The sequence below is a fragment of the Rosa chinensis genome, chromosome 5, assembly GCF_002994745.2.
Source record: "Rosa chinensis cultivar Old Blush chromosome 5, RchiOBHm-V2, whole genome shotgun sequence".
Lineage (NCBI taxonomy): Eukaryota > Viridiplantae > Streptophyta > Magnoliopsida > Rosales > Rosaceae > Rosa > Rosa chinensis.
Genome location: NC_037092.1, coordinates 5332159 through 5346277, shown reverse-complemented (window position 1 = coordinate 5346277; position 14119 = coordinate 5332159). Strand labels below are relative to the sequence as shown.

The 14119-nt window shown below is 43.3% G+C and overlaps 3 protein-coding genes and 1 non-coding gene across 4 annotated transcripts; 1 reads left to right on the top strand and 3 right to left on the bottom strand.

Moving 5' to 3' along the window:
• The first annotated feature begins 34 nt into the window (after positions 1 to 34).
• Positions 35 to 3067, top strand: LOC112165048. The gene has a single exon (XM_024301440.2). It carries the CDS (start codon positions 75 to 77, stop codon positions 2913 to 2915), a length of 2841 nt encoding a protein of 946 aa, XP_024157208.1. The 5' UTR covers positions 35 to 74; the 3' UTR covers positions 2916 to 3067.
• A 143-nt stretch (positions 3068 to 3210) lies between these two features.
• On the bottom strand, positions 3211 to 9656 carry LOC112165047 (callose synthase 11). The gene is made up of 3 exons (XM_024301439.2): positions 4141 to 9656; positions 3571 to 3635; positions 3211 to 3497 (listed from the first exon to the last, which is right to left on the bottom strand). The coding sequence occupies exon 1, from the start codon at positions 9449 to 9451 to the stop codon at positions 4154 to 4156; it is 5298 nt and encodes a 1765-aa protein (XP_024157207.1). The 5' UTR covers positions 9452 to 9656; the 3' UTR covers positions 3211 to 3497; positions 3571 to 3635; positions 4141 to 4153.
• Positions 6425 to 6504, bottom strand: LOC112168547. The gene has a single exon (XR_002924308.1). It is a non-coding gene; the product is annotated as a small nucleolar RNA J33 (small nucleolar RNA).
• A 1422-nt stretch (positions 9657 to 11078) lies between the features above and the next one.
• On the bottom strand, positions 11079 to 13456 carry LOC112166996 (pentatricopeptide repeat-containing protein At2g33760). Its single transcript, XM_024303934.2, has one exon. The coding sequence runs from the start codon at positions 13401 to 13403 to the stop codon at positions 11652 to 11654; it is 1752 nt and encodes a 583-aa protein (XP_024159702.1). The 5' UTR covers positions 13404 to 13456; the 3' UTR covers positions 11079 to 11651.
• Between the last annotated feature and the right edge of the window lie 663 nt (positions 13457 to 14119).

Sequence of the window (14119 nt, the reverse complement as noted above, 5' to 3'; positions counted from 1 at the left end):
TACCTATATATTCTTGCTCAAGTTCCTGCGCTTCTTCTTCTCTAGCTCTCTCCTCCTTCATTGCTAGCAGAGCTATGGAGACCAATTTAAAATCTAGGGTGGTTTTCCCAACCACTCCTCCACAAACCCATAAATCCCTACTCACTCCCCTCCTCCTCCTCTTCTTCTTCATCAATTTCGCCCCCACAGCTTCAACCCTGAACCAAATCCCCAATCTTGATCAACTATACTCCAAACACTGCAACGACGTCGTTCCCAAATCGGAGACGCACCCCAAGTGGTTCCTCACCACCCTCTCCATCCAAGACCTCGGATTCCACAGCAGTTACTTCACCGGCGGCGATCGCCTTTTCAATCAGAGCTCCGGTGGCCGCAAAGCTCTCATCTTCCGGCCCAACTACGTAGCTCGAACCCTAGCCGATGGCATTTTCCATGTCAAAGGAAGTATGGATCTTCAATCTCTTCTGGGCTATTCGACTCGCCGGAATCTGAAGTTGGTTAAGCCCAGAATTCCGGTCCGGCGGGGCGTAGTGAGGTTTAGGCTTGATGGGTATTATTCAGAATCGTCAAAGAAGCTGTGTATGATTGGGAAAGTTATGTCCATGTATAATGCAGGTAAGTTTGAGGCTAGTGTTGTTCTTAAGCTTAATTATCCGAAATGGTCTAGTGTTTATGATAGTTTGATTACTGGGAGTTTAGAGAGCGTTGTTATTGCTGAGGGCGATGATGGTAAGAATTATTTTGATCCCGTTTTGATGTTGGGTTTGTCTGTGAAACGTAGTTATGAGTATACATTTGTTGGGAAAGATAGGCTGAGTAGTTTTCCGAGTAGTGTTGATAGAGGAGAGAGTATAGCTTTGGAGAATTTGAATGATTCAAGACGTGATTTGTGTAGGTTGCTTGGTAACCGTCTTGAGAGATATGAATTGGTGTATGGGAGTGAGTGTGGGGGTGTGAATTGCAATCCTCTTGGTGGGGATGTTGGATATGTACCTGGCTCGTTGGTTTTTTATGGGACTCGGTGTACAGAAGGGAGGAAAGTGCAGATGTTGTTGGGGTTTTCCAACTCCAGTGTAGATGAATACATAAGATTTCCATTTGTGCCTAGCACGACGTTCATTGCTGAAGGGGAATGGGATGAGAAGGGGAATCGTCTATGCGCGGTTGCATGTAGGATTCTGAATTTTACAGAATCTTTGACTAGTGCTCGTGTTGGAGACTGCTCAACTAAACTCAGCTTGAGATTTCCAGTAAAGTTGTCTTTACAAAATAGGTCTGCTGTTGTGGGGCAAATTTGGAGCGACAAAAAAGTGAGTGATCCTGGTTACTTCAGTAAAATTGGGTTCCAAGGTTTGTCGGGATGGTTAGTGAAACTCTTAGGATACAAATATGAATATTCTGTGAACGACAATCTGAGAAAAACATGTGCGGAAAAGAGGGCTGGGAGAGGCAAAGGAAAGCGATATCCTGAGGAGTATTCATCAGATCTGAAATTTGACATGAGAGTGAGCAACAGCAAAGGACAAGTTGCATGGGGTTATTCATCGCCATTATTTGTTGATGATGACCGGATTTATGGACGCCGGTTTTGGGATAAACCACAGGAAACAGAAGTACCAAGTCGTCGGAAGAAAAGCCATAGCAGTCCGATGAACATTACCTATAAGTTGAGCTTCACACGTGGTGTTCAATTTTTTCATGATGTCTTCCCATCTAAAGCAGAACTAGCTGCTGAAGGAATATATGATAGAGATTATGGAAACCTATGCATGATAGGATGTAGGCATGTACCATCCAAGGAACAAAATTCGATTAAAAAGGATATGTTAGACTGTTCTGTTAAAATTGATGTACACTTTCCTCCATTGGATACCAAGGATGGCCAGAATGTCAAGGGAACTATTGAAAGCACGAGGAATAAGTCAGACCCTCTTTATTTTGAACGTATTGACTTCTCTTCAACTTCAATTTACCATAACCAAGCTGCTGCATCCATTACGAGAATCGATTTTGAGATTGTTATGGTTTTGATTTCCAATACACTTGCATGTGCTTTTGTCGGATGGCAGCTCTATTTTGTGAAGAAAAACCCAGATGTGCTCCCATTCACTTCAATTGTCATGCTCATTGTTCTTACTCTGGGATACGTGATTCCTCTTCTGTTCAACTTTGAAGCAATGCTTGCACCAAACCAAAGCAAGCAGAGTACTTTTCTTGGGATTGGTGGATGGCTCCAGGTTAATGAAGTAATGGTCAGGGTGATAATGTTGGTAACTTTCATTTTGCAGCTGCTTCTTCTCCAACTGACCTGGTCATCGAGACAAGGTGATAATAGCCAGAAGAGCTTGATGGGTTCTGAGAGGAAGGTTCTTTATGCCACCTTACTATTGTACACAGCTGGTGCACTGATTACTTGCTCTGTCCACCAGTGGATGAGTACTCACCAGAACTCATACAGGCCATTTCATCGCAAGCTTCGGCGAGTGGCTAACCTATGGCATCTTGTTCACCCGCAACGCTCTCTCTGGGACGACCTCAAGTCTTATGCTGGATTCATCCTGGACGGTTTTCTACTCCCGCAAATATTGTTCAACTTATTCGTCAATTCAGGTGAAAAGGCTCTGTCCTGTGCCTTTTACTTTGGAACCACCATGATTCGTCTGCTGCCTCATGCTTATGATCTGTACAGAGCTCGCGCTTACACATGGTTACTTGCTTTCTCATATATTTATGCAAACCCCAGAACCGATTTTTTCTCCACTGCCTGGAACATAATCATACCCTGTTGTTGTCTGCTGCTTGCTGCCATTATTTTCTTGCAGCAAAGGTTTGGCGGCCGTTGCATCCTTCCCAAAATATCTGGGCACTCCACTGTATATGAAAAGGTCCCTGTCATCAGCAATGAGGAATTGTGAGGGAATACCTTGAAATAATTTTTTGATAATTGAATTTATTCATATACCATTCAATTTCTAGTCAAAGATTAGTACTTCCTCCATTTGTGCCTTTTAGATTACAGCAAGCTGTAAGTAGTAATATGATCAGGGGTTATTTTTTCCGTTGTCAATGGTTGCTTTTTGTGATTGATTTTCATTTCTTCGTGTAATTTTCTGGTGAGAGAGTATCAGATCTTCCAATGAAACATTGAAATGGTGATGGCACTGTAAAATCAACTGAATCAAAATAGTGGGAGCAATATGCTCAAAAGAAGACTGGAAATGAGGGCAAATCCACAAATGCCATTAATACGCTCTGAAAAACCTAGCATAGAAGCTACACTAGATATGAACAATATGTACAAAACCAGATCCTGGATAAACCACTCCTACCAATAACTTGGGGTGCACCCTGTTTCATTTTCATTACAAGATCTCTACTCTAACCTAGCCGGAATCAGAATTGTGAACACCCAATCGATTGAGGAAGGTGTTGCTGATTAACTACGAACCAGCAACCGAATTCACCAATTAAAGAATCAGGTGAGCAACAGCACATACCTGAAACAGAAGTAATACGGTTAAGATTATTTGGTCATAAGACTGATATACTAATATAAATACATGCAGCTACCTTGGTCAGTAAAATACGAGTACAGCCTACTTGGGTTTTTTACACCTAGACCCCCCCATCAGGACCTGAAACATAAAACGATCTGGTTAGATTATTGTAATTGGGTAAAGACTACAAGAAAGGGAACACAAGTACTAGTGATCGATGAATATAATAACCACATTCCGTCTCCTAATATTCAGCAATAACTACAACTTAAAACAGATTTTCAAACCCAGAACCAAAAAGTGAGCCTAGATCTAACAATAAAATGGCTTTGCAGTTCAATGTTTAAAGAGACAACAAATCCTTCCACCCAATAGTATTCATCAAGTAATCTAAGCCTATGATATGATTTAATGAACTCAGACTATACAAGTAGTCCAAGGGTGGGTTTATCCACCCAATACAAAAACATAGAACCAAATTAATCGTATCAATTTTTGTTGTTTGAATTCAAAACGAATCCATAGGACGGACTCTGAACAAAAAAAAACATGATGATCAACACATATCCCTAGTACCGATCAAAAATAAAAGTTAGTTGAACACGTGATGGAGAATTACAGAAGTTTTGAATGGCTTGAGTACCTCCAAATACAGCTCAGTTAGACTTTTTGCCAGTAAGGATACGAGATATCTGGAGACCTCTGCTGAATGCTTCATTGAACAAGATCCTGGTCTGCATTGACTGAAATCCAGGTAACCATGACAGCAGCGCCACAGGAGCCATAACAGTTACTCCAAAAAGCATATCGTAAATTCGAGCCAAGGAAACCACAGTATCCCACACCACTGTGGTCTGCAGAAAAGGTCTAAGCACTTGAGCTATTAAAATTATACCCCAGCCAGTAGGGATGAATGCCAAGAGACTTGAAAGAATGTCAAGGAACTTGAATCTAGTGAACTCCAGCAGTAAAACAATAAAGAGTACCATAACCATTATGACACAAAGCTGAACTAGCCGGTAGTATATATGTTCCTTCGCTGCATATTTGTTCTGAGCCCAGGATATGGTCATATAAATCCCAACAGCTACAACCATGTATATCCAAGACAGCAAGTAAACACCTATACTTTTGTTTCCATGGACAATACCTAGTTGATACACAACACCATACTGGAAGAAGAAGAAACGAAGATCCAAAATAATTTCCAATAGCTTTCCCCAAAGCCCAGTTGTTCTCAAATGGTCCTGTTCCTCATACCACCATGTTTCCCAGCTCAGCTCAGCTTTTGTAAACACCCCTCCAGAATACCATAACCAACTTATAAAATCATCAAAGTCATAGACAGTTTTCAGCCAATCAAATCCAGAAGGGTTAAAAATAAAGGGAGCCAGCATCCATGACACTACCAGAAACCAGCTTGAGATACTCATGCCAATGTAAACAAAGGTATCTCGAGCCACGCTGCTATGAGCAGCATACACTACTAAAATAATCCCAAGCTCAATTGCCTTCACAAAATGGCTGCGAGAGTAGAGTCGATAGTTCTCAGCAAAGCTCTTGTGCTGGACCACAAAGCCACGTCCAGTTGCTCGGTACTTTGCACCCCCATGAAGAATAGTACGACCAAAGTAATGGGTACGGGTTCCCATGGAAAATGTGTAAAAGACTGAAGCAAGCTGCAACTGCATTGTTAAGAACTCCCAAACTGCTGTAAGGAAACCCTGTTCGAGAGAGTTCTCAACAATCATTGGAAGGGCGGTGAACAGCCCTAGCTGGATAATGAACTGCTGATTTAACATCACACCAACTGCTTTATTGTTGCTTGTGTCAAGATCGTCCTCGACACCACTGAGAGCAAGAAAAAGGCGGCCCCACAAGAATGAATAAACAGTCAGTACCACTATCATTGTGTTAAAGTAGAACCCAACAGTCGAGTAGAAAAATGAAAGCATCCGAAAGAAGTCCAATCTATGACCCAATCGATACACATCTCTGCTCAAAGCCTGCTCACCGTTGCCACTAGCAACCTTGGCCTCAAACATGGAGATCTGATTCAACCCAACATCCCTTCCCTTGCCCACCTGTATATATTCATGGTGAGTCACATTGCCACCTCGCAGTGTGCAATTGAAGCCAGCAAATATGTCCTCACTGATATTGATAACTTTAGAAGCCTTGCTAATTCCACCCCGCTGCAAGAACCAGAACCTGTCAAACACATCTGGGTGACCATAGTGCATTCGCACCTTCAAAGGGTTTGCCAGAACACGCTGGTTCAGGGTCACAAAACTCATCTCCTGAGCAGACATGAACCAAGCAAGGGATGATACAGAACCTGTGAAGATATCCTCACGGACACCCAAGATAGTTGGCTTTCTGAGGCCATAAAAGTTCTTGAATTCCTCCAGCAAATTCCGCATTTTGAGTGCCTCCTCAAAAGAATTGTCTTGGTTCATGTCAATTGTCTGAATTGCATCACCCCTGGTAAAGATTATGGCATGGTTTTGATTCTCTGGTTTACCTTCACCGAGCTTCAGGGGACCAGGCAACCTGATCCGATAGATCTCTACCTCGCTTTGGATCTGCTGATCATATTTAACAAGCACAGAGTAATACTCAACCTCATCTCTCCCCAACTCAACCTTATCAACATAGGCCACTCGAAGGGCCTCATTGTTTTTCATCAGAAATAATATCTCCTCAGCACGGGGATCTCCCTTAGCCTTATGCTGCCCATATAGTTGGCAGGCAACCACATACGTAAATTTCAACATAGCAATGCCACGTTCATGGCCCTTGAATAAGTAAGCCACACTGGCTGTTCTTCCGAGTTTTCGTGAAGCTGGTTGCAAACCTGACTGTACACCATCCATAATGTTATTTTGGGTCATCAAACCATGAGAGGCAACTTGCTGTGATCCATACCCTATATCCATCTCAGATGCAGAATCAAGAAAGGCAAGCATCTTCAGCGCCCTATAGTAGTACATCATCCCTCTCACAGTACGCGATAATGTCTGGCCTCTGTATGATGCCCAAACACGGAGATCCCTTGCCTTCGTAGTAAAGAGTTCCTCGTCATTCTTCATGCCCTCTCTGTACATCCGTTCCAGAAAGTTTGTCCACTCACCTTCATAAATCTTCTGCAGATAAAACAAGGTGGAAATCCCATCTTCGTTCTCAGATCGAAGAGATTCTTTGCCATACAACACTTCCTCATCATAATATGGAGTCAGGACACTGAAAGCCATCATTTTCTCAACATTGGGAGCACGGGGCATGTTCATGAAAAGTGAATTGCTAAAGAAAGCAATGCGCTTTCTTGCATCAATATTCACTGGGACATTGTGCATCGAGTCTCTAGAAGTGAGAATTGTATGCAGACGTCGCAGATGCCTAAAAAAGGTTGCATCCTCATCATCAGGAAACTGAATCGCATTTTCAAAAAGCAAGCCTTCTTCAGTGGATCTACTACGAGTTGCCAGGCCTTCCACCCTCAATGTTGCCATGGACCTCTTCACCTGTGGGAATTCACGAACACAGAGTTCATACAGGGCCTGCAATATATCCACTGTCTTACTTGTATCTTTCTTTAATTGCAGCAGAAGGTCAATAAGAGAAATTAACTTGGCATGAATTTGCGGAAGCAGAGACATCCTGTACGTAACCATGAACTTCTGATTTTGAATACATTGATCTATCTCCTTGAAAAAATGGTCAATGATGGAATTTTCTTCTGTGCCATCCCTAACAACCGTAAGAAGCAGATACCTTATGCTATCATAAGCTTCAATGATAGCACAGCGCCGATACTCACTCTTGCATATCCTCAACCAAAGCAACTGATCAGGTTCATCTGCCAGCTCCATTGCCTGACGTAGAGCAAGCAATAGTTCATTTGCAAGGAGGAAACACGGCCAGCGAATAACTCTAATCTTCCAACAATTAGGTGGCAGTTCCATGAGCTCAAGTTCTCGATCACTAATAAGATCTTCCTCCCTGAAAGTTGTCATGATTTCATTCCATATCAAAGCAAACCTGGTAGCTTCTATTTGGCTTGATTCAGTCTTCTTGTAGGCTTGACCAAGTCCATACCGCAACCTCAGCCTGTGTATGGCATCGCGGAGTTTCTTCACCATTGTCAGCTCGGGACGTAATGACTGCTCCTCTGGCATGAGATTAAATTGCAATGCACTAGCAAAAAACTGAAACCTAAGCCTCAGCTGTTTGATATTCCTTATCTCCCCCAAATGTGAAAACAGCCCAATTGTTGCACCAATAAAGGATGAGTGAATGGCATACCATATCTGCAGATCCATCAGGTAAATCAACAGAACCGGAATCCACAACAACACAACTGCTATTACATTAGTCCCCTCAAAAAAAACATGCATCTTGTATGTGTGAACCTTAATCTTCATGAGAGTCTTTGTCGTGTTAACAAGCGGCTTGATCTGAAGGAAATAACTGAAAGCAAACTTTGAAGCCAACACAATAATCCAGAACACTGTGTATTTGACATTACTGACAAGCCCTTCCCTCAGTGCGCGACCAACAAAAATCCGGGTGTGAAACCACCATGTAAACACATAAATTGCATTACAATTTAACTCTTCAATGAAGTTCCTCACCCAAGGAACTATAAACAGAACCAATGCCAGCAATTCTGGAATAACAAAAAACAGTACAGCCCAACAAAAATCAACAATCTTGCTATTTGCTTCAGCAGACCACCTCCCATCGGAATTCTTCTGAGCCCAAATGCTCGCATAAAACACTGCAAATAGAATAGTCCACGTTATTGCAACCGCCGCCTTTAGCACCATTCTCACCCCAAGCAACAAAGTCTCCCTCGTCACCAAACTATACTGAGTCCCAGCATCAAGCACTGCCTGAAGCACCCTAAGACCCCCCCAAGTAATAAACACAGTCAACAACCGCACCTGCACGTCCCTACTCTCCAATGCCGTCCATGGATACTCTTTCCCCTCCCAAGCCACAATAAGACTAGCTTGCAAAAACAAAATCAACAGCACCCACAGCTTGTCGAAGCTCCTAAACAGATTCCAAAACGACCTCTGCTCCACAAACCCAGTCTTCCCCACCCTCCTCTCCTTCGGAGTTGTACTGAAAAAATTACTAGTGTAATTAATAGGCCATCTGAGATTCTTGAAACACCTCCTGGACCAAAAGTACTCATTGATATCATCATAGTTGCGCCAGGCCGAGTGCGGCCTGGTGCCATTTCTACTGCTTTCAACCTCATCCTTAATAGTAGCGTAAATCGGCATAATCACACTCTTCAAAAAAGCATTTTCACCGGAAACAGAGGGGACAAAGGGCCGACCCGTCTCGGGGTCAATGTCCTCATCAAGGACCTGATTGAGCTCCATAGCCATATGATGGTAAATGTAACAAATACACTCTGGAGTAAATCTTAGGTTACCGGACTCACCCCAGACGAGCAGGTACAGCGCCACGTAGAGCAGCTCGCGGCGGAAATGGTCGGGCCGGCGACGGGAAACGATGAGGTTTGATCTGCGGCCGAGGTAGGCGCACCAGGAGGTGTAGTTTTCGAGCAATTTGCGGCGGAAGCGGCGGAGGACGCCGGGGTCGAGGACGTCGGCGAGGTTGGGCGGAGGCTGGAGCTGCATTTGGGAGTTGGCGAGGTGGAGGACCAGGTGCTCCCGCTGGTTCCGAACGTTGTCGATTTGGAACCCGAAGAAGATTCCGAGCCAGTTCATCAGGTCGTAGTCGCTTTTCCACGGCACGAACGGCGGCTTCCGGAGGTCCCCGACGGCGCGTAGGGCGGCCGCCGCGGCGCGTATCTCCAGGTAGCGAAGGGAGGGGTGGTCGGCGAGGAGGTTGTGGATGGGGATTATGTTGAAGGCCTCTTGCATCTCCGGCCGCGCGTAGGCGCGCGTGGCCGGTGTCCGTTGCCGGAGATTCATAGCTCAGAGCTTTTCAGGTTCCTGTGGGAAAGTGCTTCGGTTTTAAAGTTGCGGTTTTCAGGTTCATTTCTCGGTGTGGGAAGTGAAACGTGGTCTCTGGGTTTAAGGGCTTTAAAGAACCGTGCACGCATAAGATTGAAAGGTTTTGAATTTTGATTGGATCAGAGGGAGGAGAGTAACAGTCTTACAGAGATTAATGTGTCCGTTGCGGAGTGTGGAGTTTACGCGCCAGATGGAGCGTTGTGGGGGCGCGACGAAGGGATATCTTTTGGTGGGAAAGTGGGGGCCCTGGTGGGTCCTACCGGGGAATATCTGAGTAACTGCATTATTTATCCGAATCAAGCAGCCCACGTGGAGGGAAACGACGACGTATGGTGGAGATTATGAAATTGAAACTGGACCCAATCCAACGGGCTGTGTCTTACTGCACACGAGTGATGACTAATGAGGAGACTCTGCGGGAAAAGGGATTTAATAACAAAAAGAGAGCAAGCAAAAGAAAATGACTTTTGGAAAAGTGGATTTATTCGTGGAAATAATGATGTAAAGGAGAGAAAAGTTACACACGAGAAGGACGGCGGTAAGGATACAAAAATTTACCAGAAAGAGAAAGGAAATTTGTCGCAATCTAGGAAATTTGTAAATCTAGTAAATAAGTCGCAATCTAGGAAATTTGTAGTCGCAATCTAGTCAAAAATTTACGTAAGTCGGATTTGTGTTGAGAAAAGTTGTTGACTAATGAGGTTGAGGACTTGTTGACTTTGATCACATTTGCGTGGATTTTCAGCTAATGTAGGTCAATACGAATTGTCATCTCTAATCTAAATACCACGAGATTTGTCGAAATAAATAGACTTGCTTCAGTATCATATGTTAAAACCTAAAAAAAACTACCTACCCATTGTGGGTAGGGAGGGATGCCCCTCTCACCCTCAGAGGCTCGTGCTCGAGCTTTGACCTTTGAATAATCTCATTTGAAATTTGCTACCGACCCATCGTGGGTAGGGATGCCCTTCTCACCCTCAGGGCTCGGGCTTTGACCTTTCGTGGATAAGGACGCCCCTCTCACCCTCAGGACTCGGGCTCCAATGCTGAGCCTGCATCACAGCCAAACAGAATGCGGTTGCATAATCTCATTTCAACAAGGTTATTTGCTACCTACTCATGGTGAGTAGGGTGCCCTTACCCTTCGTGTAATTAGTTATAAACAGTTACACAATTTACTTTTCTTCCGATGTGGGATACTACAGTTATAATCCTTTTAGGAGAGACCTTACAATTGACTGTAAAAATTTCGATTGGTGGAAGAAAATATTATATTCATTGGTCCATGCTGAAACATTTCAGTATATAGTAATGGCCGTTCATTCTGACAAACCCAGAAGAGAAAAAAGTAATGGTTAGTTCATAGTGGGCTCTGCCCTGTCTATTTGTCTCGTTCGGCCGTTGTCGGGCTCCCTCGTGGGTTATAAATCTCAGAAGGCAGAGAATCTCTTGGACCAAATTATTAATCACTTTCTTTAATACTATTTAATGTAGAATGTTTAGTCGCTAATTACTGCACTGTGTTAACATCACCAGATTAATTAGTCATAAATTTAAGATTAGACAGCATAGGAGAGGTTTATCACATGCTCATATAATATTAAATTCTCATTCCTAAACAACCCAGATTATATGGTCAGCATCAAGAGAGTATCCCGAATAACGACGGGAGTCTCAACTACGTGGGATTTATTGGGAAGAAAAATGATTTAACCCCTATGCATGTCCAATGTACTAAAAGTAAATTTTCTTCATACTGAATATTCATCGGGAACAATAGTAAAGTTACCTTTATATTTACTAGAGTAATATTTCGTTGACCAAAGGAAGTGTTTCTGGCATCTTCAAGTCCCAATTGTAGCTTCTCCAATTCGAGGACATCACTAATTTGGTTCCTCGGTTCAGCTTGATCTGGTATCTCATCCTTCTAGCGGAGGTTTTACTAGAACCAATTGGTGATTGTCAATCCACAGATGAACCAGAAAGTCATGAAATTGCATTTGATGTCCTGCACTGCACCTAACAGTCTGCAATGCATTTGTGCTTGTTGTTCAAGCATTCTAGCAATGCGATGCACCCTCTTTATGGTGTCACCTTTCTTGCAAAGACAGCTGAAATTCTCTAAGCTCACAAGTCAGAGAGTCACCAAGCATTCTTACCAATAATCCAGGCATGAACAGGAGCCATATTTGAAATGGTGGAAGCGAAGCTTATCCCGAACAATAATCTCTCTTTTGGTAACAACTGAGATAAACTTAATAGCCGAGTGGCAGTCCTCACACATTCGGAGGTTCTTTACAATCCTAATGGCCTCACCATCCTTGGTTTTCATTAGCCCATATGCAATTGCAAGCTTCTCACTGTGATATCTAAGGGCATATTCCCTCTCTTCTTCTTCCACTTCATGCATCACTAACTCCGGTGCTGGTGCATACCCTGCTTCACTGCACCACCGCATCAATTCATCTAAATACTGATAAATTTCATTTGTCTCTGGGTGGGACTTGTCGCCCATGCTAAACAAATTGGTTTTCTGATTCACATGTATTGTACTATAGCCAACTTGCTTTTTCAAGCTTCTTCCTTTCATCATGTTTCTAACCATTTCCACTCTATCCATCCTACCTGCCAATGCATATATGTTCGAAAGCATCACATAATGGCCTGGATTTTCAGGCTCAACCTCCAAAAGATGCTCAGCAACTGTTACTCCAAGATCGGTATTCTTATGCATCTTGCAAGCCCCAAGCATGGCAGTCCAAAGAGGTGGAGCTGCCTCTCCCGGGCTAAGCTCTTTGATGAACTGATATGCTTCATCGAGAAGCCCAGAACGCCCAAGCATATCAACCAGGCAAACACAGTGCTCCACTCCCGGCACTAATCCATACTCTTGCCTCATGCTTGCATATGCCTGCCTTCCTTCTTTCACTAGCCCAGCATGAGCACAAGCTGCCAAGACTGCAACAAATGTCACGGTGTTAGGACTAGGACCACGAGCTCTCATGTCGCCAAAAAGCTCCATAGCTTGACTACCATAACCATTCGTTGCGTACCCCGAAATCATAGCAGTCCAAGTAATAACATTCCTTTCATCCATACAATCGAAAACTTCTCGCGCTTTGCTCACATCCCCACACCTAGCATACATGTTAATCAGCGAAGTTCCTAGAGCCACATTCACTTCTATCCCCTTCCTGACAACCTCATCATGCACCGAACACCCTAAACCAACATCTCCCAACTGAGAACACGCCGCCAAAACATTCACGAAACCAGTCGAATCCGGCTCAACACCCGCTTCCCTCATCTCCTTAAACACCTCAATCGCCTCTCTCGAAAACCCGTTCTGCTCGTACCCCGAAATCATCGAGTTCCAACCCACAACACTCCTCTCAGGCATTTCATCGAACACCTTCCTTGCAACCCCAAACTCCCCACATTTCGAATACAAGCTAACAAGAGCCGCCTGAACAAACGGCTCCGACCCACACCCACACACCACTACATGTGAATGCACACCCCTACCGAGTCTCAGAGCCCTTAGATCGGCGCAGGCCTTGATCACAGAGGTGAAGGTGTAACTACTCGGCGGGGTTCGAAAACCGAGCATGGAGTGATAGAAGAAGAGAGTGTGTTGCGGGAAGCCGAACTTAGAGGATGACTTGATTATGGAATTGAAGAGGAAGGAGTCCGGGTGAGGGACGGAGATGAAGAGGTTGTGGGTGTAGAGAATCGAGCCGGCTTCGCAAGCCAGAGTGATGAGCTTGGTGAGGAGTGATCGGCTGCGGTGAGATCCAGAGACGATAATGTGGGCGTGGACTTGTTGAAGAGGCTTCAGATTTGGACCGGCTTTGACTAGAGCTTTGTAGGCTGGAGATTTTGGCGGGGAGCTGTGTTTGGTTTCCATGAAAATATGAATTTGAAAAATCTGGGAGGTCCTGTTACTTAAACGCACCGTTTTTGCCACCTACCCGTCAGTCCGTCACCATAAAATTTGAAATTCTGCCGATTTACTTAAAAGGACCGTTTTGCACACCTAGAATATGACGTGTATAATACAAGAAAAATACATACAAATATTATTTCCTCTAAAATTTTGACGAAAAAAAGCATTTCATTAATAAATTCTTGGACAATACATCTCAATGGTAATTTGTGGTCTCATTAAAAACCTATTTCAAATCGAAGTAAGTAAAAAAAAGTACAACGCTTCTACATTAACTAGAAAATTCTTCTATTACAACTGCATTAAGTAAAGGGGGACCAATTTCCTTCCATAACTTTATTCCAGTTTATCTTCCTCTAAAAAATGGTCTCAGAGTTATGTTGCAGAACTCTAATCTCATCAAACACAGATTCTTCCAAGCTACAATCAAAATTTATATCATTAATGGCTATTACCACTTTAATAGCATCACTTTCAAGCTCTATCCTCCTACAACCCATCATCAAGCAGAATCTCATTCCATACAAACTAGCCATAACCTCAGCAAAATGAGGAGAAATGTTAAGAATTATTATTATTATTATTTTTAACTTTTAATTTTAAATATAAAATAATATATTTTTTCAATACAATGTATAAAATATGAAAAGAATATAAAAATATGTATGATACGTGTT

What these genes read in the sequence shown, in the direction of transcription:
- LOC112165048 (XM_024301440.2), top strand. Translation starts at nt 75, where the DNA reads ATGGAGACCAATTTAAAATCTAGGGTGGTTTTCCCAACCACTCCTCCA.
- LOC112165047 (XM_024301439.2), bottom strand. Translation starts at nt 9,451, where the DNA reads ATGAATCTCCGGCAACGGACACCGGCCACGCGCGCCTACGCGCGGCCG.
- LOC112166996 (XM_024303934.2), bottom strand. Translation starts at nt 13,403, where the DNA reads ATGGAAACCAAACACAGCTCCCCGCCAAAATCTCCAGCCTACAAAGCT.